Here is a 23,529-nt window from a genome sequence, read left to right as displayed (position 1 = left end):
TACTAAGCACAGATTATTTATTCCAGTTTTCTAAAATCAAAGAATAAAGTAGAATTTTAGTTCACAATTAAAAAAAAAAAAGACAGTACAATAAAAGCACTGCTCTGAATTTGTCAAAACTATCCTTTTGCTAACCTCGTGCCAGCAGATACAGTAAATAAAAAGGATTTTCAAGAAGTCGATTAATTTAATTTAATTTAATTTAATTAAAAATTTCAAATCAAGTTAGCATTCGTGTTTTCCCACTATCTCCAGAGGTAGTCATTAGATGTAATTACAAATCAAATTCTAAATGCAAACACAACCTTTTTAATAACAGTAACCACAATAAAATCTAGATTTAAAAAGATCAATATTAAATCATAAGTATTCATCTTATGCTAGCATCTATACTGGGGATAAATTTATATCCTAATATAAAATGTAATTCAATAAACCAAATGTGGGAGAGTTGGGACCCCACAAACTCAGGTTTCCTGACCTCTTCTTTCAACATTTAGTTAATGCTTTTCTTCGGTATACTGTATTTTCAACACAGAGCATATTTTGGAATTGGGCACGCATAATTGCATAACATTTTGCTGTCTCCTGCTGGATGTTAAAATGCTCACAAGGCTGGTGATTACATAGACCAGAAAAGGTAGAAGACTCAACGTGTAAGGTACTTGACCACACTCTTTAATCATCTGGGGATCCTTGACTGGTAACCTGGATGTCAGAGCTGTGTGACCCAAAGACCGCTGTCAGTAACAATGCCTACTAACGTGTTGAAGTAAGAAAAGACTTTGTTCTGATTCGGTGTAATGAACTGGGTGCATCTGAGCTACGAGGTGTGGGGAAATAAAAATCCCTGTGGAATTTGTGCCCACTAAGGCACTAAAATGATGTTACCTTTACACAAACACCAGAGGGAGTCTCAAATAATACCTTTTTTTGTGGCTTAAAGCACCCACAGAAGGGATAAAGCCATGAAAAACATAGCAATACAGTGGAAAAATAGTAAAGAGGAGAAAAACAGTTGACCCAAAGTCAGGAGGGCCAGGATCCTTGCTCTTCTCCTGAGTACAAAGACTTTGGAGTTCATCTGGGACTCATACAATGTCAGAGTGTATGGTAGGTTTTTTTCTTTGTAGGGTGGGTAGATGGGGTAGTTCATGTTTGGCTAGGAAAGACCAAGAGTATATATTCCTTTTAATTTTATTATTTAAAGTGATCCATAAGCCCAGTGTGGGGCTCAAACTCATGACTCTGAGGTCAAGAGTCCCAGGCTCTACCGACTGAACCAGGTACCCCTCATATTCCTTTCTTTAAAAAAATTTCCTTATGTTACTTTTAATACCTGGGTTAAAAAATAGTCCGTGGGCCAGTCAGAACTAGAATGAAGTCTCTTATTTCCTTAAGCAGGATTCTTTTCATTATGTCAATGATACCCCAAACTTGGATTTAATGAAAAAGCAAAATAATCCTTCTATTTGAAGAAATTTCTCGCAAACTATGGCAATTATTTAAAAAAAAAAAAACCACTTCTCAATTGTAATGGTTTAATTAAAAAGAAAAATAAACCCCCAAATTAGGAAGGGCATAATCTTAAAGTGCTACTAGAATCCTTCATATTGCTACCCAAATCTGGCAAACTGAAACTTTTGGAGATTTGGTTTTCTTATCTATAAGATGATTTGATCACAAAACTATCTTACAGTTCTAAACTCCCTGTCTTACTATGTGTTTGAAATATTTATTTCCAATTCCTTCAACTGTTTCCCCCTAAACTAAATTTCCTTCATCATGCTGGTTGTTCCTCAGCTTCTCACAGTCTTCACTTGTAACAGGCTTGCTCAGAATTGGTCATTTTGCCTCCCCCTCCCCTTCCCCCACCATCCCCACAAGGGCTACTGCAAGCAAGGCTAATCACTGGATGCCTCTGGGGCTGGAGCGAAGGAGAAAGGTACCCAGTACTCTGATATAACCAGCATAAAGGTTCACTTCTTTGCTGCTTTCTCACCACACGTATTTCCTATTTTTTTCTCTGCTTGGTCTTCCTTCGTATTCCCATCTCTGGTCACATTAAAGCTAGAAACTGGAAAAAGTCCAGAATTGGCAACCCCACGTCTACCTGCTTAAGAAGCGCGTCAGTCACAGAAATAGATGACATCCTAGAAATTCTGTCCTAGTACTAAAGCAATTTACCCCAACATATCTTGATTTGGTCATTTACAAATTCAATAACTTTGGTTATTCACAAATCTAAGAACTATTATGGAGAAAATACGCAAAAGCTCTGTACTAAGCACTGAACTGTATCATAGAAGAATACATGATAATATAAATACTAACTTTATATCCAGTTTGGAAATATGGGAAAAGATTATTTATACACATGTAAGGATGGGACAAACACTGTTAATCTAATATACAATTAAAAACTGTCTATAAACTAATTCTTAAATTCCATTTCAGAAACTACTGCATCAAACACCTCCATCAGTACTCTTGAAGCATTCACAATCTGTGAGCTGGACCCTCTTGTAGAGATGTACATGGAACATGAACTGTTAACATACCATATGACCATTAAGAGTAGGCTAATTAATGATTACAACGTTTAAAAGGCTCTTCTGCCATCTTTGAAACCACCTTTGAAGAATTTTAATAGAACGTTAGGTTATTATCAAGTAAATTTATTTTTAGCCCATACGCTTTCTAGCATTTTGAGACCTGTTTTTCAAAAAACTAGTTTCCTTCAGTGGTTTTGCCCAAAGAAATTCAAATTAAGCAAAGTGTGATTTACTTTTAAGTGAAAGCTTAAGAAATGAACACTGTGAGCTCCTTCATCAGGTTTGGTGCTCCATTCACCAGCAGCTGCCTGTCAAACACCATGAAAACCCTGTCCCTGGGATTCTGCCACGCAGAACAATGGATTAAGGCACCATGCGTCTTAACAGTGCTTGCCACGCACAAAGAAACTTAAAAGCTCTGCTCACAGATGCAGGGATCTACTATTTGACTAAATATTAAACCTCTTTTCTTTCCATCAGAACTTTAAAAGCAAGCCTTTCATAAAGTTTTACAAAATGAATCACAATCTGAATAGCCCATATGCTTCTTTCCAGCAGAGAACATTATTTCATTATAAAACATCACAACTATTTTTTAAATATGAAGTTCATATGATAATGTAGATGATCTATCTCAATGACCCAAAGTACACTCTAGCCAGAGAATCCAAAGTTGGAGGGGAGAAAAACACAGGAAATCCTAGCTCAAAATAACCTTCAGAAGGCGTAGGTCTGCATTCAAAAGAAAAAAGTCACACAGAAAGCCTTTACGTATGTTAATTATACCAATCAAGAAACCCAGAAGTTCTTCAAACTAATATTTATGCCCAACAATTAAGAAAATCTAACTTCCAGATGTCTGTTGAACCTTTTTAACTATAGTTTCAACTGTAAGAAAGTATGAAATCACTGAGGACAGTGATTTCACTAAGAAGTGAGATTTAATTTGCTGGGTAGAGATTCAGCAAATTTTCTGGCTGGGATTTTTATTATTGTTTCCCTGAAAATGGTTACCTTAAATACAATCAAACATCTGTTCAGCCTCCGCCCCCCCCTGCCCCGAACTAACTCTGGCTTCTCTTCAGCCAGAAATAATAAATATGTCTCACAATTCTCCCCTGGGAAAATCAGAAAAGTGAGTGCTGACGGTGGAGAAGAAGAAAATGAAAGTGAACACATTGTGGGAGTGTTTTTGCAGTGCTGGTTGAGGTAACAAAAGATGAGGCCAAGTGCACCCAGGCCTTTGAGCTGTTCCTGAAAGGAGAGACTCGGGCTTACAGGCACAGAAGCCAGCCACGCCAACTGAGCAAACTAGAAGAATGTTCCTATACCTCAGAAGTCTCACTGTTAGGTTAATCTTCATTTAGCTGAAACACATTGATGTCATTGTTATACGGTTTTCTACTACTGAGGGTAAGAGTCACAGTAACTCTTCAGATAATTCTTCCGACATTATTTTTAAAATTTGTATCAGCAAACTCCTGCCTAATGACAGAACACTGTTTCTCATCAGAAGGTGCCTGCTTTTCCTCCATTTCCTCTGGCCTTTACTTTTCATCTCCTTTGCAGGCCCCCACAATCCGTTTTTTCCCTTAAATGTAAGTGTTCTTTCAGGTTTTCCTTTAGAATCTTTATTTTACCCAGCTAAATCTTTATTTTACTCCAACTAAATAAATTTATCTTCTCTCATCCTTTCCTGTAAGTACTTTTGATATAATGATGATGCTCCAAACCTTATTCAAATCCAGATTTCTCTTGGGAGCTACAGACTTCAGGCACCTCAATTTAACCTCTCCAGTCATTTATTATTTTCTTTCTTTCCAAATCTTCTCTACGCGGTTAAAGGCACTAAATACCACCCCTGATGGTCAGAGGCCTCAAAGCAGGGTGTCATTCTTGATTTTCCCCTATTACTCAAACTAAATTGCAAGGAATAGCTTACAATCAAGCATATCTAAGCACTCTACTAGTCTTGTCAATCCTATCTTAAATAAATCCCTTTCTTCTCCTTATTTCACTTAATCCAATAGCTTTAGAACTTTCTCTAATTTGTTCTCCAGATCCTGTAGCTGGAGAGATCTTTCTGAAACGCCAATGTGAACACATCTCTTCTGGCTTGTCTCCAGCCTCGTTTCTCCTGCACCATCACAGCCGAAGCACCTAAGCCATACTGGATGTCTCTGGGTTCCTTTTCCTGCTCCCTGTCCACTCTGCAGTCTGGGCTATCTAAAACCAAGACAAGCATGCCACCTTTACATTTCAGCCTGCATTTCCCTTCCTGCAGAAGGTTTTCCTGGACCCACAGGCTGTGTCGGTTGTCCCTGTTCTTGTGTCATGCTCTTCCTTCATTTTATCACAGTATACTGGACTTGTACGTTTAACTTTCTCCTCTACAGGGTAGGGATCTCTTTGAGAAATCTGAACAGAACAATGGGAGATAGAGAAAAAAAAAACACTCATGTCTGATTACCATGAAGAAGAGATACAGGAAGCTATTATGCCTAAAAACACTACTTAAACTAGTATTTTTCCATAGGTGTGTCAGAAACCAATCTCCACAGGCATAGTGTGAAAGGAATCTGGGTTCTGAACACAGAAGGACAAGACACTTACCCCCTGGTTTCTTCTTCATGACCCCTCCCCTTCTGGATTTTAATCCACTGTTCCAACTGTTGCATCGAGTTTGTCCTCTGGATGACTCGATCAGCCTCTGTGTGTAAAGGCCCTATACTTGGGTGATTTCCACCTCTAAGATCTGCCAGGCTGACATTGACTGTTTTGTTCTCCGAACTATTCACATTCACTGGCCTATAGTGTCCAGTCTGAGCTGGGCATATTGACCCACTCTCATAGTCAGATGGCAGTGAATTCAACTTTACGCTATTAATTTTTGTTAAAGGTCTATCTTGACCATCCTTCTGAAATCCGTATTTTTCAGCTTCTAATGCCTTTTTTTCTTCACTTTTGCTTATTTCCTTGTTTTTCTGGTTATTTTGGACCTCTGGTTTAATGAGCACTCTATGGTTGGGAAAGTTACTGATTTCTTTAGTTGGTGCATTTTCAGATGTAATCTTGTCCACTCTGAAATCAGAAGAAAATGGTAGTAAGTCAGATGAAATAATGCACATGTTATTTCTTGGATTCAATCTAGGAAAAAATGCAAAATTACCTTTGACTTTATTAAAAAAACTGGAAGGGTCCCAGAGGCTAAGCCTGTATAAATCCAATATTGTGATATGAAAACTCAAGCACAGTATCATACTGCATAAGCAGAAAGGAGGTGGGGGAAGAAAACATAGAATATACGGTGTATATAAAGCACCGGAGGATAAAAAGTGATGAGTGACCCCATTAGAAATCAGGAAATAAAGCAAATTAGGATTGCCCTTTGACAGTAAAACCACAAAATTCACACTTGAAGGACTACCACAGCTGATCATTTGAAATAAACAACGTGGCTTCCAGCCGGGAGGAGGGATTAACTTATCTTGAGACAAATGCTGAGTCTGGTTTGTGGAAACAGCTGCACAAAGAAGTTAGAGTCTGATACCGTCGAAGATGGGAGCCGTAGGACTAATCAGCATGTCTGTATTCAAGAGGACCTGACTTTTGGTTAAGGGCTCTCACAGCCAGACCGAGCTGTGTTCAGCTTGCAACAATGCCTCTTGCTGACCATGTCTCCGGACAAGGTGTGGAGATTTACCGTGACTCCGTCTTCTCTTCGGTAAGTGGGGGTAACTGTAGCACCAGGTTTATGGGATTGTGTGAGGACTAGGGGAGCACATTACTGGCTGCCACAGACTTTATCACTATTATCATCCCATCTCATTAAGCAATTTTGGAGTAGAATCTGGCTTTCTGTGTCCACCTCCCCACTGGAAGAATGCGCTGCCTGTCAGTATGTGACCAGGCCTCGTTTTGTTGCTCACCATTCCAGTGGTTCTAGCTAGGTCTTTTTGATGAGAATCAGTTTCTCTGATACCAATCACCTCCGGACTCTTGACAAGACCAAGCTGAGTGTCTAAACCTGCACGAAATCGCGAAGCTCATGCCGTGCTGGGAGGCCTTTCTAGAACTGGCCAAGCGTCCACACTTCAATACAGACTACAGCTCCTATCTGATGCCAACATGGGTATTGCAGCCAGTGTTAGTGACGGGCAGGAACTATACAGCCCACACACATACAGCTATAGACAGAGGTTAGAATATGAGTAGTGAGGGAAACAAGGAAAAGAAAGGGGACGGCTTTTCGTAAATTTTTGTATATGATCCATATATTTAGGTTGGATATAACTCACAGCTTCTAGACTGGAAGCAGTATTAGACACTGGTAAAGTTTACAAAGATATGCTACAGAGCTTCTTTCTCTTAAAAGATAGAAGATTTACACTTTTATAAAAGCATATTTATCCTTATGAAATATATGGGTGAAGGAGTAGTTTTAAGAGTGAATATCAAATATCTGAAAAAAATTTTTTAATCTGAAAAAATTCTTAAACATAGTTACTTCTAGTTAATTTATAGCTATTATTTTATATTAGAACAGAACTGCCTTTTTTATCTTGATTTTTCCAAAGACTTGTCATTTAAGAAATATCATTAAAAAAAAAGACATATATACTGACTTTTCAAATGGGAACAAATGAATTTACAAGAAATGAACTACCTAGTTAAAAGCTAGGCATTTTATCTCTTAGGTGATATACTCTGATAAATATTTGTTGGGTATTCTAGACATAAAGGAAAGATAGCCCATTACCTTAAAACCAAGCAAACAAACTCTTCCTATACTTATGAAATATTACAATATTAGGTTCTTTCCGTTTGAAATATTAAGTGAGATCAACAAGGCAGGATAAAAATGCCAACAGCGAGAAGTACAAGAAAAGACAATTCCTACAAGATAATGGTGACATCAGGCTGGGCACATGGGTGGTCTTCAATAATTTCTGGCTGAGTAAATTATATCAACACAACCTGCCAAAAATTATTACAGGCACATAATTAACTAATAGGTTATCAGAAGTTCAACCAAAACACTACTCTTTTTATCATCCTAAATTATGAGTAATTATTAGTTTTTAGCATGGAAAATATAAGAAAAAAAAGAAACTGAAATTCTGAGATAAGGGTAACATTCAATATGAGATTATCTAGAAATCATATATTTAAATTATAATACAGATTTCTTTATTCTAAATAGTTCCTTGAAAATTTTACTTTAGGGTTAAAATTATCTGAGGATTTAAAAAAAAACACAAATATATTTATATAGCATCAACTTCAGTCTTTTAACTAGTGAGTCAAAAGACTTTATTAGTACGTACACTAACCCTCCCTCCTCCCCACCAAACTAAAGATTTATATTTTAACAACTCCCTAATTCCCTGAGAAGAGAGAAAAAAGATCAAACTTGCAAGTAAGCATCTTCCCTGTGTAAGGTATATACTCAATTGCTGCTGACTGGAAAAGAACTTAATTGTGTCACAGATCTTTCTCCAAAACACGGGAATACAATTTTTTTAAAGCACATCATTCAGCTGCTTTTTAAGTAGTTGTATAAACAGATTTCCTCTCACTAGTTCTTAATATAGTTGATTATTAAAATGATTCAGATGTTCAAGCAGAGAAAAAGAAATCACGGATCAATTTTAATATTAGATATATTATCAAGAATTCTAAGTACTGAAGTTTCAAAAGAAAGAAGGTAGAATTTATCAAGAAACAGACATACTTAGAAATGATTTTAATGCTTAATGGGCTGTTTTCTGGAGACATTTATCATAAAGTCTTCAGAATTAATCAGGAAATGCTGAAGAAATGAAACTCATCAAAATTTTTTATTTCTATTTATTACACTCCAAAAAAATACAACATAATATAAAAGCACAATAAAATTAACTTCATGAATATAAATTCTCTTTTAGGATTGAGGCCTTAAACACTGTCTTGTGTAGGTTTAAGATAACAATTAAAAATGTACTTACCGGAAATTAAAGGTAATTCTGTAAGAAGAAAGAATATTCAGTTTGAATGTTAGGATTCTGGATTCACCTCAGTACACTGATAGGTGAAAATGAATAAAGAGGAAATGTGGAATAAAAATGCAGGTGGTATCTCAAATTAACTAACGGTGTATTAATTTAATATAGAACATGAATTAATCCTTGATTTCTGAGGAAGAAATGATTTTATATCATGACTAATAAAATGATATGTACTATGATAACGATATACACTTGCCAGGCATGGAATAAAATGTAAGTGGCAATCACCATTATTTTCCCTACAAGCATTTACCTTTTCACAGGTTCTGTCTGTACTAGGGCAGCGTCTAACATGGCTTTCATCCACAACTCCATTTCCTTTCCTGTATCAGTGCAGAAATAATAGGTCCGCATGTTTGGATGGGCTGCCTGATTGAAAATGACAGGATCATTGTAAACAGATACATGGGATCTGTAAAGGAAAAAGAAAGACAGTTAAGTGGTTCCCTACATAGATCATCACTATCAACTTTCTAAGAAATCAGACTTGGCTTATACACAGTTACAGTAATGAGTGACTTAAAATGTAATTCAATCTTGAAAAAAATATAACTATTATAATGTCTTCCCAACATTGTCATTTTTCCTCTGAAAATCAAAATGAGGAAAAAGGTGTGTGGGAAGGAAAGGAGGTAAGAAACGAGGTTCCTTTTTATGCTTCCTTGCCATGCCTGTTCCATGTATGCATCCCTAGCAATTTCCATTGACTACAATTTACACCTCTTTATTCAAGAATGTTCCATTAAAAATAGAACTATCAAACTATCAAACAATCCTCTTCTTATTCAAAGAAAAAAAACACCCAACTCAAAGAGAAATATGCATGGGTGGCTCAGCTGGTTAAGCATCAGACTCGGCTTGGGTGCTGGTCTCGGGGTCGTGGGATGGAGTATGGGATGGAGCCTGGCATCAAGCCGTGCTGTGTGTGGAGCCTGCTTGGGATTCATTCTCTCTCTCTCTCTCCCCCACCCTGCTGTGACATGCTCTCACTCTCAAATAGATAAATAAACCCTTTAAAGACAAAACAAAAACCAAAGAGATATATGCACCCCCATGGCAGCATTATTTACAACAGCTAAGATATGGAAGCAGGCTTAGTGTCCACTGACAGACGAATGGCTAGAGCAGATGTGGCAGACACACACAGCAGGGTATTACTTAAGCATAAAAAAGAAATGGCATCTTTCAATGACATGGGTAGACCTGGAGGTCTATTATGCCAGGTGTTATACGTCTGATGGAGGAAGACAAATACTGTCTGATTGTACTTATATGTGGAACCTAAACAACAGAACAAATGAACAAACAAAACAAAACAGAAACAGAGTCAAAGATACAGGGACAAAATTCTGGTTAGCAGATGCAGGAGGGATTGGAGGGTAGGTGAAAAAGGTGAAGAGGATTAAGATGTATAAACTTCCAGTTCTAACATAACCTAAGTCACAGGGATATAATATATAGAATAGAGAATACAGTCAATAATATTGTAATAATTGTATAGTGACAAATGGTAAGGAGACTAACTATGGGGATCATTTCATAATATATAAAGATAGCAAATCATTATGATGTATACCTGAAACTAATTGTATGCCAATTATACTTCAACAAAAAAAGAATGTTCTAGAACAACTAGCAACAAAATTAATAGAAATATAGCATTTCCCCTTTGTGTTAGCAATTTCTTCAGTCTTCAAAAGGTGCTACTGTTGAAGCATTTTGTTTAATCCTCATAGACACACAAATATAAAAGATTAAGAAATGATCCAAAATGGTATTTCCCTTTAGCTTTTCATTTTAAGTTTCAGAGTTAAAATATAAATATTTTGTTGCATGGAGCACTGGGTGTGGTGCATAAACAATAAACCATGGAACACTGAAAAACAATAGAATTAAGATGTTAGAAAAATGTAAACATTTGGGGTTTGAGGAAGGCCTATGTAAGTGGTTAAGTGGGTTTTTATCTTTATAGTGGATCAATCTGCCTCTGTTCCTAAGAAATGGAAGAAGAATGAAATAAAGGCATCAATGAGGGATGAGCACTAAGAGCTCAGCTTAGCCCGGGGGCTGGCAGGGCAAAGAAGGACAGCAGTAGTAGCTGTATCAAAGGAGAACAAAAGGGCAAGGCAGAGAATTCTGTGGAGGAAACCTTCTTAATCTCCATGTAAAAATGCCTGTGACCGTTTCCCATCACACACTGAAAGACAAGGAAAAATAAGTTATGCCAGCATACAATGAGGGAAAGGAGAGCACGAGGTACATAGTTAGTCTGCTGAATATAAAAACTGGAGAGGAATAAATCTGGAGCTACAGACTTTGAAATCTTGACTATCTGCTTCATTAACAATGTCAAAGTAGCTTTTTCAACAAATTTTTTTTCAGAAAGAATCAAGACAAATAAATTCAGTAAACACAGTGATCCAAATAACTCTATAAGCAACAAATCTCACTAGACTTTGTTGGAGATATAAAACTATCCATGGAAACAATGTAAAAGAATCAGCTCAAATGCTACATGTTGTTAAAATGATTAAAGCCATGGCTGCCTGAATCGGGTTTTGGAGAAATGAAAGACCACTGTCCACATCTGTAATCAATGGAAGAAACAGGGCTAGTGCTAGAGGATGAAGGTACAGGCACAACTTCTATGCCAACAAACCATACCATGCCTGCCAACTGTCAAGTAGAAATATTTATTAGATAATGACAGAGTCTGCTATCTACCTTTAAGTTCTACAATCGTCTATCAAGTTTCTACTCACCATTGTGATAAACAGTAGCTTCAGTGTCAAAACTCGCTCATAAATTTGAAGGAAACAACATTGCAAAAGAGAATTTGAGAGAGAAATTACTACCCTTGTTACAGAGAAAATAAAATTAATATCAAAACCAAATAATTACAGAGAAAGTACACCTAACACGCATTGTCACTGTTATTGAGACTTCAACATTCTAATACTTAAGAGTCTTAAGAACCCAGCAAAATGTCCTATAAGAGTACATTCAATGAACTTTTGCCAAATTGATGAGCAAACACAAAAACTAAACTCATGATCAAATAACAGTATCATACAGTCTTACATGTGAAAGTAACTTTTATCAATTTATTTAAGTTACCAATATTAAATTTTGTTATAGCATCATAAATACTTAATTCTGTTCCTCTGGTTTACGATGTTAATAAAATTTATTGAAATTCCATGCCATTCCCTTCTTACCCACAGTGTCTGCTCGGACATCACCTTCTTGAGGCTGTCCATCACTACCCCCTCACCACTCTAACTTTCCTGCTTTTTTCTCTATAGATAGTAATGCAATATGTTAATTAGCAAAAGTTGTAAATAAGCTGCAGTCCTAGGTATTCTTTAAAAATGTGGATGGGCAGTTGGGTGCCTGGGTGGCTCAGTGGGTTGGGCCGCTGCCTTCGGCTCAGGTCATGATCTCAGAGTCCTGGGATCGAGTCCCACACCGGGCTCCCTGCTCATCAGGGAGCCTGCTTCCCTCTCTCTCTCTCTGCCTGCCTCTCCATCTACTTGTGATTTCTCTCTGTCAAATAAATAAATAAAATCTTAAAAAAAATAAAAATAAACAAAAATGTGGATGGGCAGTAAAAATGGGATCAGTGTTATAGGGCTGCAAACATTTTCACTGTTCAATTACAGCATATGTTACCCTTACCTTCCCCTTCAAATGAAATTTTAACATCAAACCCTTCAGAGTTCTTAAAACTGACTTAAAAAATAAGTGACCTCTAAAATTTATTTCAGCCACAGTCATAAAGCAAGGAATGCAGTATGGCTTTTGAAAACAAAAATAACTGAAATATCATTAAAGTGGCTTTTAACTTGAAGTATTTCACAAACCAGCATAGGAGAAGTGGATAGACATTGCTAGTCAAGGAGGGGGGCTTAGGTCTGATTGGATTTAGTTAAGTTTTAACATCTCAATGTCAATACTATCTCAAAATTACCTGATGTTCATTATGTACTTAGACCCAAGAACATCTTTGCAAATACTCTCTGAGATCATATACATACATATGTTAAAAACCACAGTTGTTTCCTACAGTCCTCTTCTCCAAATTTATTATGAAAAAATTCAAATATACAGTATCTTTTAAGAATAGTATAGTGATCACCAGGACACTTACAGCCATATTTACCAATTATTAGCCATTTTCACATATTTGCTTTATCTAGAACCACTGTGAAGTACAGACATGAAGACACCTGGCCCTTAGATATTTGAGAACATGCTTCCTAATTAAAAAGGATTCTCCTACTCAAACTTAAGACTGTTAATATATTTTAAATATAAAAATGACCATCACTAAAATATTTTTTATAATCCATTTTTAAAATCTGTGCAAGATTCAAATACAGAATTAAAAAAGTATGACTATTTCCTTACCTTAAAAGCATATTTGCGATTAATGTGGTCCTCAGAGGTAAGCATAGCTATTTGAAAACTAGGTAATAGTATGCTTCCCAGGATACCCTCTTCTTTCTCATCTAAGAGATAATTGAGCATCTGATTAGAATTTTAAATGTTCTCAGGAAGCAGAATAAATTTTTTCAAAATTTATTCTGATGCAATCAAAAGGTTCCTATATATAAGTGAACTGTACTCATGTGTTGTTTAGATAGTTCTTTTTAAGTTTTTAAAGGAAATATTAAAAAGCCCGAGTATATATACTTCTTCATTTTCACTAAGCTTCCCCATCCTAAGCAAATCAGAAAGGGTGCTCACACATCAGAAAAATGTCAATTAGACAAAAAAACCCCCATATATTTGTTTGGCATATATACCACAGTCCACAAACCCCTTAACATGTGATTCACTGAAAATATATATTAGCATATAAGTAATAACACAGAAACCTTAGAAAATCAACCCCCCCCCCCATTTCTGGTAGGATTTAAATGTCCAACCATTTCAAACCAGGACAAATGCACAGCTCACTTGCTCATGCCCTCTAGTCTGGCTCAAATATCTCCTTATAAAGCCTTCCTTGACCACACTGCTTCCCATTCTAAACCATCCTAGAGCCCTCTCTCCTCTTTCTGGAACTTTACTGCCCCAACCCCCATACTTTAGACATACTACATGCTTTATTATTTATTTACCAACTCTCTCTCCCCACTACAATGTCGACTCCAAGAAGACATTTAGAATGACAGTAGATGCTAAAATACATCTACATAAATATACATCTTTAAAACTATGCTATAAAAATTATATGATTTTTAAAACATAACTGTAGTTAGCTTTTACTGGTCATTCTGATACACAACGAAGTTATGGGAATAAATTACAGGCCTATAAGGCAAGCACATAAAACATACCCAGGAAAATGATAAAACATTAATCTTGGCACAGTATAGATTCACATTATTGCTGCTTGGGGGCAGAGATGTTTACGGAACTCGAAATATACAGTTCATTGTTAGAAACTTGTAAGACAAGTTAATAAAGCTGTGCATTAGGCTGATGAACTCAGCAATGAGAAAAACCATAAATGAGAAATAATTCTTTTTACTCTGCTTGTCATGTTTTTTTTATTATCATAAACTTAACAAGGAATTTTATTTATCTTCCTCTCATTTCTAATATATATGATGAAACTTCCAAAAGAAAGTTGCATTCAATAGAGGTTATTTCTGTAGCTTTTCTCATAAGTCAACAAAATTCTCTTACTATAACTGTGCTCCTTCAGGTAGAGTTCACTAATAAATGAAAGAATGAACACAAGTGTAGATTTAGTCTAAAAGGTTAAAAAAAAAGAGGGAGAAAGCAGTCATCAATTATAGAGAATATGAGAATTTAAAAGAATGAGTCACATTCTACTTTTAAATCCATTTTGTTTATATAAAGCATATAATCAGAAATAGCTCATGAAGTCATCTTTATTAAAAATCATTTTTATCAAATAATACATTCTCCAATGTTGCATTATTGGAAATGGTGACTTTTTCTAAAGTTATTTCAGAATATGCAGAACACTATGGTGTAGGGTGACTTCATGGCCTCATCAGAAATGGTTTCCCAAACGGACACTGAGCAGCTATGAGATCTTGGCAAGTTATCGATGCTGAGTATCTCTGATCAACTATAAAACTGAGGAAAACAGGACTTATTGCAAAGGATTGTTGTGAGAGTTCAATGAGCTAAGAGACATGAAGAACTCAATAATGCACTCAGCCCATTTGAAGTATTCAATAAATAACACCCTTATTATATAAAACTAAGGGCACTGCATTTATAAAAATCTTCATCTTTTGTCAAATGACTATCCTAAGAGTTCTTCACTAGATTCTTCAAATGTCCCTAATCATGACATTCTTCTGTTTAGTTCTGTCAAGCCTGACCTAAGTAAGTGTCTTACAGCTTAAGGGCTGTATACACTGACAAGCAAAGAGTGAGTACTGATTATCTGTAGAAGAAACAAAGTCCCCCGGTGGGTGAGACGGGCCTTTTGTTAGACTGGATGGCAGCCCAACTCCCTCCACCCCAACCTATTTCCTTCCCTGCAGGTAATAATAATCCCATGAACACTCCCTGGTGAGGCTCTTGCACATTAATCTCGATCACAGAGCTCCCATCCTGGGGCCATAACCTGGGACAAGAACCGTAAGAATCTCAACGTTGACTGGATTCAAGTTAACATTTTAGACTCCCCACTTCTACTTCGGCTTTAAAGATATTTGGGTCAAAGACAAAACAGACATATAATTACAGCTGGGTACATAACTTACAGACTGGAATATTATTACTAGCTATCATTACCTAGAATATGTCAATACTTTGTTAATTGGTCTCCTGGCTTGTAGTTCCAAGTGCTAGGGTAATTTTTCTAAAATGTGCATTTGATCCTATTATTATTCTTGCATTTAGGATAGAGTCAAAACTCATTAAGATTGTAAACAAATGCCTTCTGTGCATCATTTTATTTTTTAGCCTTTACTCCTGCTATGTCTGCAGACATAACCTTCATTCCAGCTACATAAGCCCCATGTGTAATATTACAAATATGCCATGCTCCCTCATGCTTTGAAAATCTTAAGTCCACTGTCTAGATCACCCTTCTTTCCTAATTCTTTTTTTGTACACCTGGTCAACATTCATTCAATACAACTGAACACTATGACAGTCCTTCTTAGACTCCTTTAGCTAATCTGTGAGTTGCATGTAGAGAGGAGTTTATATTGTTCACTTCTGTATCCTACTACCTAGTAATGTATTGGTGCATCAAAAATGCTCATGGCTAGCTACCACCTTCGTCTGAGTCATTATCATTTTTACCTAATAATCCCTAACTAGTCTCTGCTTTCTTCCTTCCTCTTTATAATCCGTTTTCCAAGAGCAGCTTGAGTGAGCTTTCCACAATGTAAATCAAAGCATATCACTCATATACCGAAAACATTCCATTGTTTCCTTACGGTATCTATAGTAGAACAGAAATTCTAGTAGAATCTGACATTGGTGCAATCTTCATTCCTCCCACCTGCCTCCCTATTGCCAGCCCTCGAGCTGGGTGCAATGGCTTCCTTCAGCTCCTTCACTGTTCCACTTTCCTCAGAGCCTTTGCACTCTTGCTCCCCTGCCTGAATACTATACTTATCTGGCTTTTCCTTGTCATTCAGACCTTGCTGTCTAAAACATATGCTCAGAGAACTGATCCAAAGAAATCTTTCCTCCATGTGTGTCTTTAATACGATGACCTTATTTTCCTAAAAGCACCTATCATCGTATCGTTTATTTATTTGAATTTATTTACTGACTCCTTGATTCCTCTAGAGTGAAGCTTCATGAGAACTTTCTTTCACTGTTTTGACAGCAACTGGAACGAAGCAGGTCCTGCTCAATAAATATTTGCTGAATGAATTAAATCCCATAATAAGTATTGTCAGTAGACAGACTGTAAAACAGAGCAATCTAAGTGTTCTGTCCTAATATGCCCGCTACTTTGTAAGGAACAGTGGAAACTTGAACTTCCATCTGGTATTGGCCACTAACTTACTGTGAAAAACAGCAAGTCACTTATTTTGTCTTACTTTCCATATCTGTGAAATGTGGACTGATTTGTAAAAATATGCTGACAGTGCACTGTGTACATCAGTATACTAGACACTTGGAAAGATGCAGAAGAAATGAATGGGGGGCTAATGTATTCAGCAGGTTAAGATAAGAAATCCGTATAAGGAAAAATCCTGTGGTTCAGAGAATTGCCTAGGTCTAAATTCTGGCTCTGACACTTTCTAGCTGTGAGACCCTTTGGCAACCTCACTGCCCATTAGGGTCCTCTTGTGTGAACAGGCAAAGATCTCCTACCTTGTTAAATGGCTATAAGGAACAGATGAAATACATCATCTATGTTACATGCTCAGCATATGGTAAATGCTCAAAAAAATGCACGGTATTATGATCATCTCACTAAAATCTGGTAGTTTTAATTTCAAATTTGACAATTCCTGTTGATAAAATAGTGAAAGTGTATAATCTACTCATTGCCAGCCATCTGAAGTGCAGAAGTGAGTTAAATGATGTTTTCCTTTTTACACTGCTCCTGTCTGGCAAACCATACTAAAATTAATAAATATATTGAGTATAAAATGTACCTGGTTAATAATAATATGGAATCTTACATTCAGTATGGCTTCTGAACTCAACTTTTACATTAAAAAAATTAGGTTAAAAGTTATTCTATTTTAATTAAGCAGTACCCTTCCATGAGTAACAACAGCAAGTTATAAGGAAGTCAGGGTTCTTTTTGTTGTTAATTAACATTAAGGAATTTTATATGAGAATAGTAATATTTTCTTGTCCTTGTTTAAAGCTCTAAGTAGACTACAAACTATAAAAGAGAGAAGTACAAACTATAAGATTAGAAATAATGCATGAGTTATATATAACTCCTACTTTCTGAAAGGATAGAAAAATGGTAGGAAAATTTTAAAGGAATTTTTAAGGAAAATTGTAGAGTATGGTTGGCACTTAAACTAAAGATAATACCACAATTGCTGCCTGACCAACATCTCTATGACAAAATGAAATTTTATAGGTTTGTTTGATTCTGACTCAGCAGTATTTCTCAACCACAGTTTGCAGTGGGGGAAAAATAGATGAATACCATTCTAGTAATTTCAGATAGGAAGGTTAAGATGCATTATATTGCATTATGTTGCTCTGATAGATGACCACAGAATTTCAACACACTTTTTGGGTGTAATCACAAACTTTAAAGTTGTTAATCAGTTCTAAAATTCTGTTGTGTCTTGTGAAATACTTACCTAGAAAGGTTATAAATTATTAAACATCTTTAACACTCCAATTCTTGAGTGACTGTTTCCAACTGAACTTTAAAGTAGGAAGGAAAGAGTTACTGTCCAGATTCATGATTTTATATTACAGCCAAAGTAGATTTCTATGGAGAGCACAGCCTATGTAGATTTTTCTTTGTTAGGTATGAACCATGTAACATCTAACAGGTCCATATAGCACAAAGCAGAGATTTCCCTGGACTTTGGCTTTAAAATTCTGTCCACTTATTAATAAGAAAACATATTTAAACAAGGAGTTTATGATGTCCATATAGGAGAAATGAAGACTATGTCCCCATACCTGAGATAATACCTTTATTTCCTCTACACCAACATTAACAGCCTGGTATATATCCCTTATACAATTTTCTTCATGTCTCAGGGAGGTTGTCATAGTTAAGAAAAGGAGGATAGAGATCATGGTAAGTACATTTCTTTGTAGTTTAAAAAAAAACTTGCCAATACATCAGAGTAATCTCTGATACTCTCCAGACATCTGCTGGGGAGTACGGTGTGTTCAATGAATCAACAGCTGGATCTAACAAAGCTGACACATTAGAAGAATCTCATCACACTAATGACTTTAATCCGTTAGGCACCGAATTCAAGGATAACATTACAAAGTGAAGACTGATATGCTATTTACATAAAACATAAATAAGATTCACACAATCAAACTACAGAAATCGGACCACAACTCAAGACTAATCCTCTTGAAGCACTATACTCTTTTCAGGCCTACCTCAACTGCTCAGTATTATATATGGATGAAGAAAAGGTTTTCTTGATATTGTTTGTTGATAATAAAACAACCAAAGAATTGTTTTTTTCTTTAAAAAAGTATCTACTATTTAACATTCTGTTGCAATTATGAGATAGTAGACTAAAGACAGTTTTTGGGAAACTTACCTCTATAATAAAAGAGGCAGAGGTCAGAAAGCACGAACCAGCGTTTTTTCCACAGCTTCATGCCAGTACTGTCCTAAATTAAATCAGCATATTAAAGGTTTTTTTTTTTTTCATTTCAGAAAATTCAAATTCCTTTTTGATGCATTTATTTAAAATAAGCTTTTAGGACAAGATGTATGTAATATAGGCTAGACAAAAACCTAACTAAAAAGCCAAAATATGGAGGAAGTTTTCTAGAGACTTGGGTCATGTGAGCATGAAGGTATTCCCAAGTATACACATTTCTGAAAATTCATTCTCTCACATGAAAAACACTTTTGAAGAAAACTGATTCAGCTTCATATTTGTAAGCGATTTGAAATTCACTTTCCCAAACGTCTGTTAACACGTCTGTTAACATGGGGATAATGTAACTATGCAACATTGTATATATTCTGGTAAACCAGATTTAATAAATACATTAATCTTCAACAACAAGAAAAATATGTGATTTAAAATCATCCCAGAGGTAATGTGATTTAAAAAGACTAAGAATAAAGGACTCTTAGCATACAAATACATTTCACAAACATTTTTTTTCTTCCTACATGGACAGTTTGGGTTTTGCTCATCCTGCAAGAAAGAGTGCCTCTTTGGCAGCTTCTTTTAAGTAATTCAGTTAATAAAAATGCCAAAGCTCAAACAAAATTATAATTTTAATAAAAATTACCTTCCCCCAAGCAATAAAGCAAAACTACAAAAGAAAATGAAACACACACAAGGCAAGAGAGAGGCCAGTTTGGATGTGCATTAATATTTCTTATTTATTTCTAGCTGTAACCACCTAAAAATTACTTTAGAACTTCAATTATATAGGTAAAAATCTCAAAACAAAAGATTTGTCCTTAAAATTGACAGTTACCTCAAAGGACCAAAAAAAAAAAAAATTAAAAAAAAAGTCATCTTTTTAATGGTATATGGTATTTTTAGTTCCTAATAACATTAATACAAATAATTAAAAAGTTTGGACTTTTGAGTGATTCTGCAAACTCTCTGTAAGTCACATATCTATTATAAAAGAAACACTCATTGGTAACAATTTTCCAATATAAATCAAGGGATCAAGAAACGAAAACAAAAACCATTTTAAAGAAGTCCCATATACTCTATTAGGCTTAATATTATGCTAAGCTATCTGAACATAATTTGGACTTATTAGAAAGACTAGCTAAAAAAAAAAAACTTTCACGGACACGGACCCCTCGGTGGCTCAGTTGGTTAAGCTGCTGCCTTCAGCTCAGGTCATGATCCTGGGGTCCTGAAATTAAGCCCTGTATCAGGCAGGCTTCCTACTCAGTGAGGAGTCTGCTTCTCCCTCTCCAGGCAGCTCCTCCCCACCCATGCTCTCTCTCTGGCACGCTCTCTCAAATAAAAGAAATAAAATCTTAAAAAAGAATTTTTTTTTTCAGTTTGGATAAATTTAAATGTCATATAGTTAAAATATAGATGATTTTAAAATAAAAATTAAAAATTTGGTATTCAAGTTACATTATCAACTCAGTGGACACTGACAAAACTGTTTTGCTTGAATGACTGGGAGTTCTCTGGATTTTAAGAGTGCCCTCTCTCAATACGTGTTAGTCGTCACCCCAACTTTAAGATGGAATGATGTCTAATGAATGCTGCATAACAATTTCATTATGAATTTCAGTGACTATAATTATTAGGTAATCTGAAAGCTATTAGCAATATTTGACTGAATAATTAGCACTATCAATGACCTAATATTTAACTCTCTTTGTATCATCTATATACATGTATAATCAGAGATAGAACAAAGACAAAGGTCTTGAATGCCAGTACATTATCTCAATTATCTCGTGGTCACTTAACTTGGAGACCCAGCTGCAAACCAGAAAGTAAAAAAGAAAACAGCCTCTGAGCAGTAAAAACAGATGTTGGAAAATCAATGTACATATATCCTTACTAATTCTCAAAATAATGGCAAGGCTCCAAAAAAGCTTAGTTACCAGATTTTCCAAACAGCAGAACAATATACACCCCCAACTTATTAGGGTGTCTGAGACTGAACCATACTAAGAGAGTAGTCTCTCTCTCCCTCTTTTTTTTTAGATTTTATTTATTTATTTGACAGACAGAGATCACAAGCAGGCAGAGAGGCAGGCAAAGAGAGAGAGAAGCAGGACCCCGCCGAGCACAGAGCCCAACTCGGGGCTCGATCCCAGGACTCTGGGATCATGACCCGAGCTGAAGGCAGAGGATTTAACCCACTGAACCACCCAGGCGCCCCAAGAGAGTAGTTTTGAGAGTCTAAAAACAAAAATTTGAGAAAAATCTGAAAAATCTCAATTATGATCAGATCTCTCTGTAAATTAAAGCAAAGAAGAATGTAACTGTACACATTTAATGATTTTATATGAATAGAAAAATGAGCAAAACCTCTGTATGTTTTTTCTCCCAATTAAAAAATGTTTCTGCCTGGATAATTTTAGCATATTATTGCTAACATTTTCATATAGCATGTTTAATTTCAGATCTAGAAATACCTGTAACAAACACATACTATCTCTATTCTAAGTAACCATGATCTTTTCCTTCTTGACTGTTCCCCTATTGGTCTTCAGTGGTAATAAAGAGAATGTGGATCATTACTCTTCAGTTTCTTCTCCATTTTATGTAACTGTCTTAGGTATATTCAGCTGAAAAGGTCTCTCTTGATTCCATCTTTCTTTCACATCAAATAGAAAATAAACAAAAAATACCTGTTTATAAAGCCAACCTCGTCTGACCACAGGTGCATTAGGGTTCCTCTTAATTGAATTCGATCTCTTTCCAAAATTGTGAACTTTTTTTGAAGCTCGTGAAGTCTAAATAGAAAAAAGCAAAACAGAAAATGTGTTATTAATGTGTAGGTATTTGAATTTCATCTTCATAGTTTTATCTCTTCATATTTCTCTGAAACTTGCAGGACTTAATCTTTTTAGGTGAATTATAGCAATTCTGCCTTTGAGGACTTCCTTGTTTCAAGTGTAAGAATTCACAAAAAATTTTTCACCTAGGATATTACAAAGAATCACAAGTTTTACAATCTGTCCTTTAAAATTGGAACATGCAATTTTTTTTTTAAACAAAGGAAGAGAGAGAGTAGAGTGCCCATGCACGCACACAAGTTGGCGTGGAGTCGGGAGGAGAGGCAGAGGAAGAGAGAGAGGATCCCCTGTACACTCCAAGCTCAGTGTGGAGCCTATCCGGTGGCTTGATCCCTTGACCCTGAGATCACGACCTGAGCTGAAACCAAGAGCCTCTCAGTTAGGGCAATGAACATTGTCTGCAGCTAAGGTCATGATCTCAGGATCCTGGGATCGAGCCCTATATTGGGCTCCTTGCTCAGTGGGGAGTCTCCCTGAGGATTCTCTCTCTCTCTCTCTCAAAATAAATAAATAAATCATAAAAAAGAAAAGAAAAAGGTACAATGTATGGCAGTATTTTGTCCTACCTGCTATATAAATTGAATAAACCTTGGGTAAAAATGAACAAATCTTTAAGAGTTAATGAAAAGTAGATTGTTTTTGCTTGCTATCTGCTTTTATTTATTTAAAGATTTTTATTTGTTTATTTGACAGAGAGAGATCACAAGCAGGCAGAGAGGCAGGCAGAAGAGAGAGGAGGAAGCAGGCTCCCTGCCAAGCAGAGAGCCTGATGCTGGACTCGATTCCAGGACACTGAGATCATTACCTGAGCCGAAGGCAGAGGCTTAACCCACTGAGCCACCCAGGCGCCCTCTGAATTTTTATATAACATAAAATGCTAGTAGGGTAACTGAGCATTATAATGCTTCATTAATATATTTTTATCAAAATCTAGAGGAATGATAGGTAGGTTGAGGGCCAGCCAACAAGTCATTTATTTAGAAAGAAAGCTGGATTGGAACCTCAAACTTTACACTAAAAATTTTCCAGGTAGATCAGATATAAAAATGTCAAAAACAAAACTATAAAAACACTACAAAAGAGAATGGAAGATTTTTAAAAATCAAACTCAGAATGCAGGTGGGCTTTCTAAATATGACATAAAACCCAAAAATCAAAATAAAAATGAGATTAAACCATACATAATCATGCATGCATATCTGCAATTCATATAACAATAATACCTTTAATGTTCTAGAAATCAATAAGAAGAAAACTTATAACCTAGTTTTTAAATGGGCAAATTATGTAAAATCACTTCCCAGAAAATGAAATTTTACTGTTAAATATATGAAAACAATGGTCAAACGCACTCATAATATGAAAAATGTTAATTAAAATTAAAAAGGCTACCATTTTTCACATATCTGATTTTCAGAGGTTAGAAAGTTTTCTGGCACAGTACTTTGACAACATTGTGGATAAATAGTCATTTTCTTCATGTAATAAGCTCCAAGAAACAGTAGAACAGAAATAGTCATTTGACAAAGGAAAGATATTCCATACCTATTAAAACAGTTATTTTAAATGGATAGATGCACACAGTTGGTACCGGTTGCATCACAAGGTCGTTTGGGTGCCAGAGCTCAGAGGTGAGAAGTAGATGGGTCCTAGTATACCATTTGAGTTTTATACTATGTTTAAGCATTATCCAAGAGTAAGCTAAAATTAATCAAGAAACACTCTTTGGGGAAAATGTGGTTGATACTGGGTCTTAATATACTATTAT

General features: G+C 35.8%; 1 protein-coding gene across 4 annotated transcripts in view; it reads right to left on the bottom strand.

The window, feature by feature from the left end:
- The window catches only part of PLEKHA5 (pleckstrin homology domain containing A5), a 237,749-nt gene that overhangs the window by 69,969 nt on the left and 144,251 nt on the right, over window positions 1-23,529 (bottom strand). For all 4 annotated transcript variants that reach the window (XM_059402683.1, XM_059402684.1, XM_059402685.1 and 1 more), the window contains exons 6-10: window positions 21,594-21,698; window positions 18,832-18,904; window positions 13,013-13,113; window positions 8,856-8,971; window positions 5,169-5,636 (exon numbers count right to left, since the gene is read on the bottom strand). In XM_059402683.1, the coding sequence (XP_059258666.1) occupies window positions 5,169-5,636; window positions 8,856-8,971; window positions 13,013-13,113; window positions 18,832-18,904; window positions 21,594-21,698 (863 nt within the window). The remainder of the gene's footprint in view (window positions 1-5,168; window positions 5,637-8,855; window positions 8,972-13,012; window positions 13,114-18,831; window positions 18,905-21,593; window positions 21,699-23,529) is intronic.

The sequence above is a fragment of the Mustela nigripes genome, chromosome 6 (assembly GCF_022355385.1).
Source record: "Mustela nigripes isolate SB6536 chromosome 6, MUSNIG.SB6536, whole genome shotgun sequence".
Classification (NCBI taxonomy): domain Eukaryota; kingdom Metazoa; phylum Chordata; class Mammalia; order Carnivora; family Mustelidae; genus Mustela; species Mustela nigripes.
Note: the sequence above shows the minus strand (reverse complement) of the source record. Positions and strands in the feature narration are given on the sequence as shown.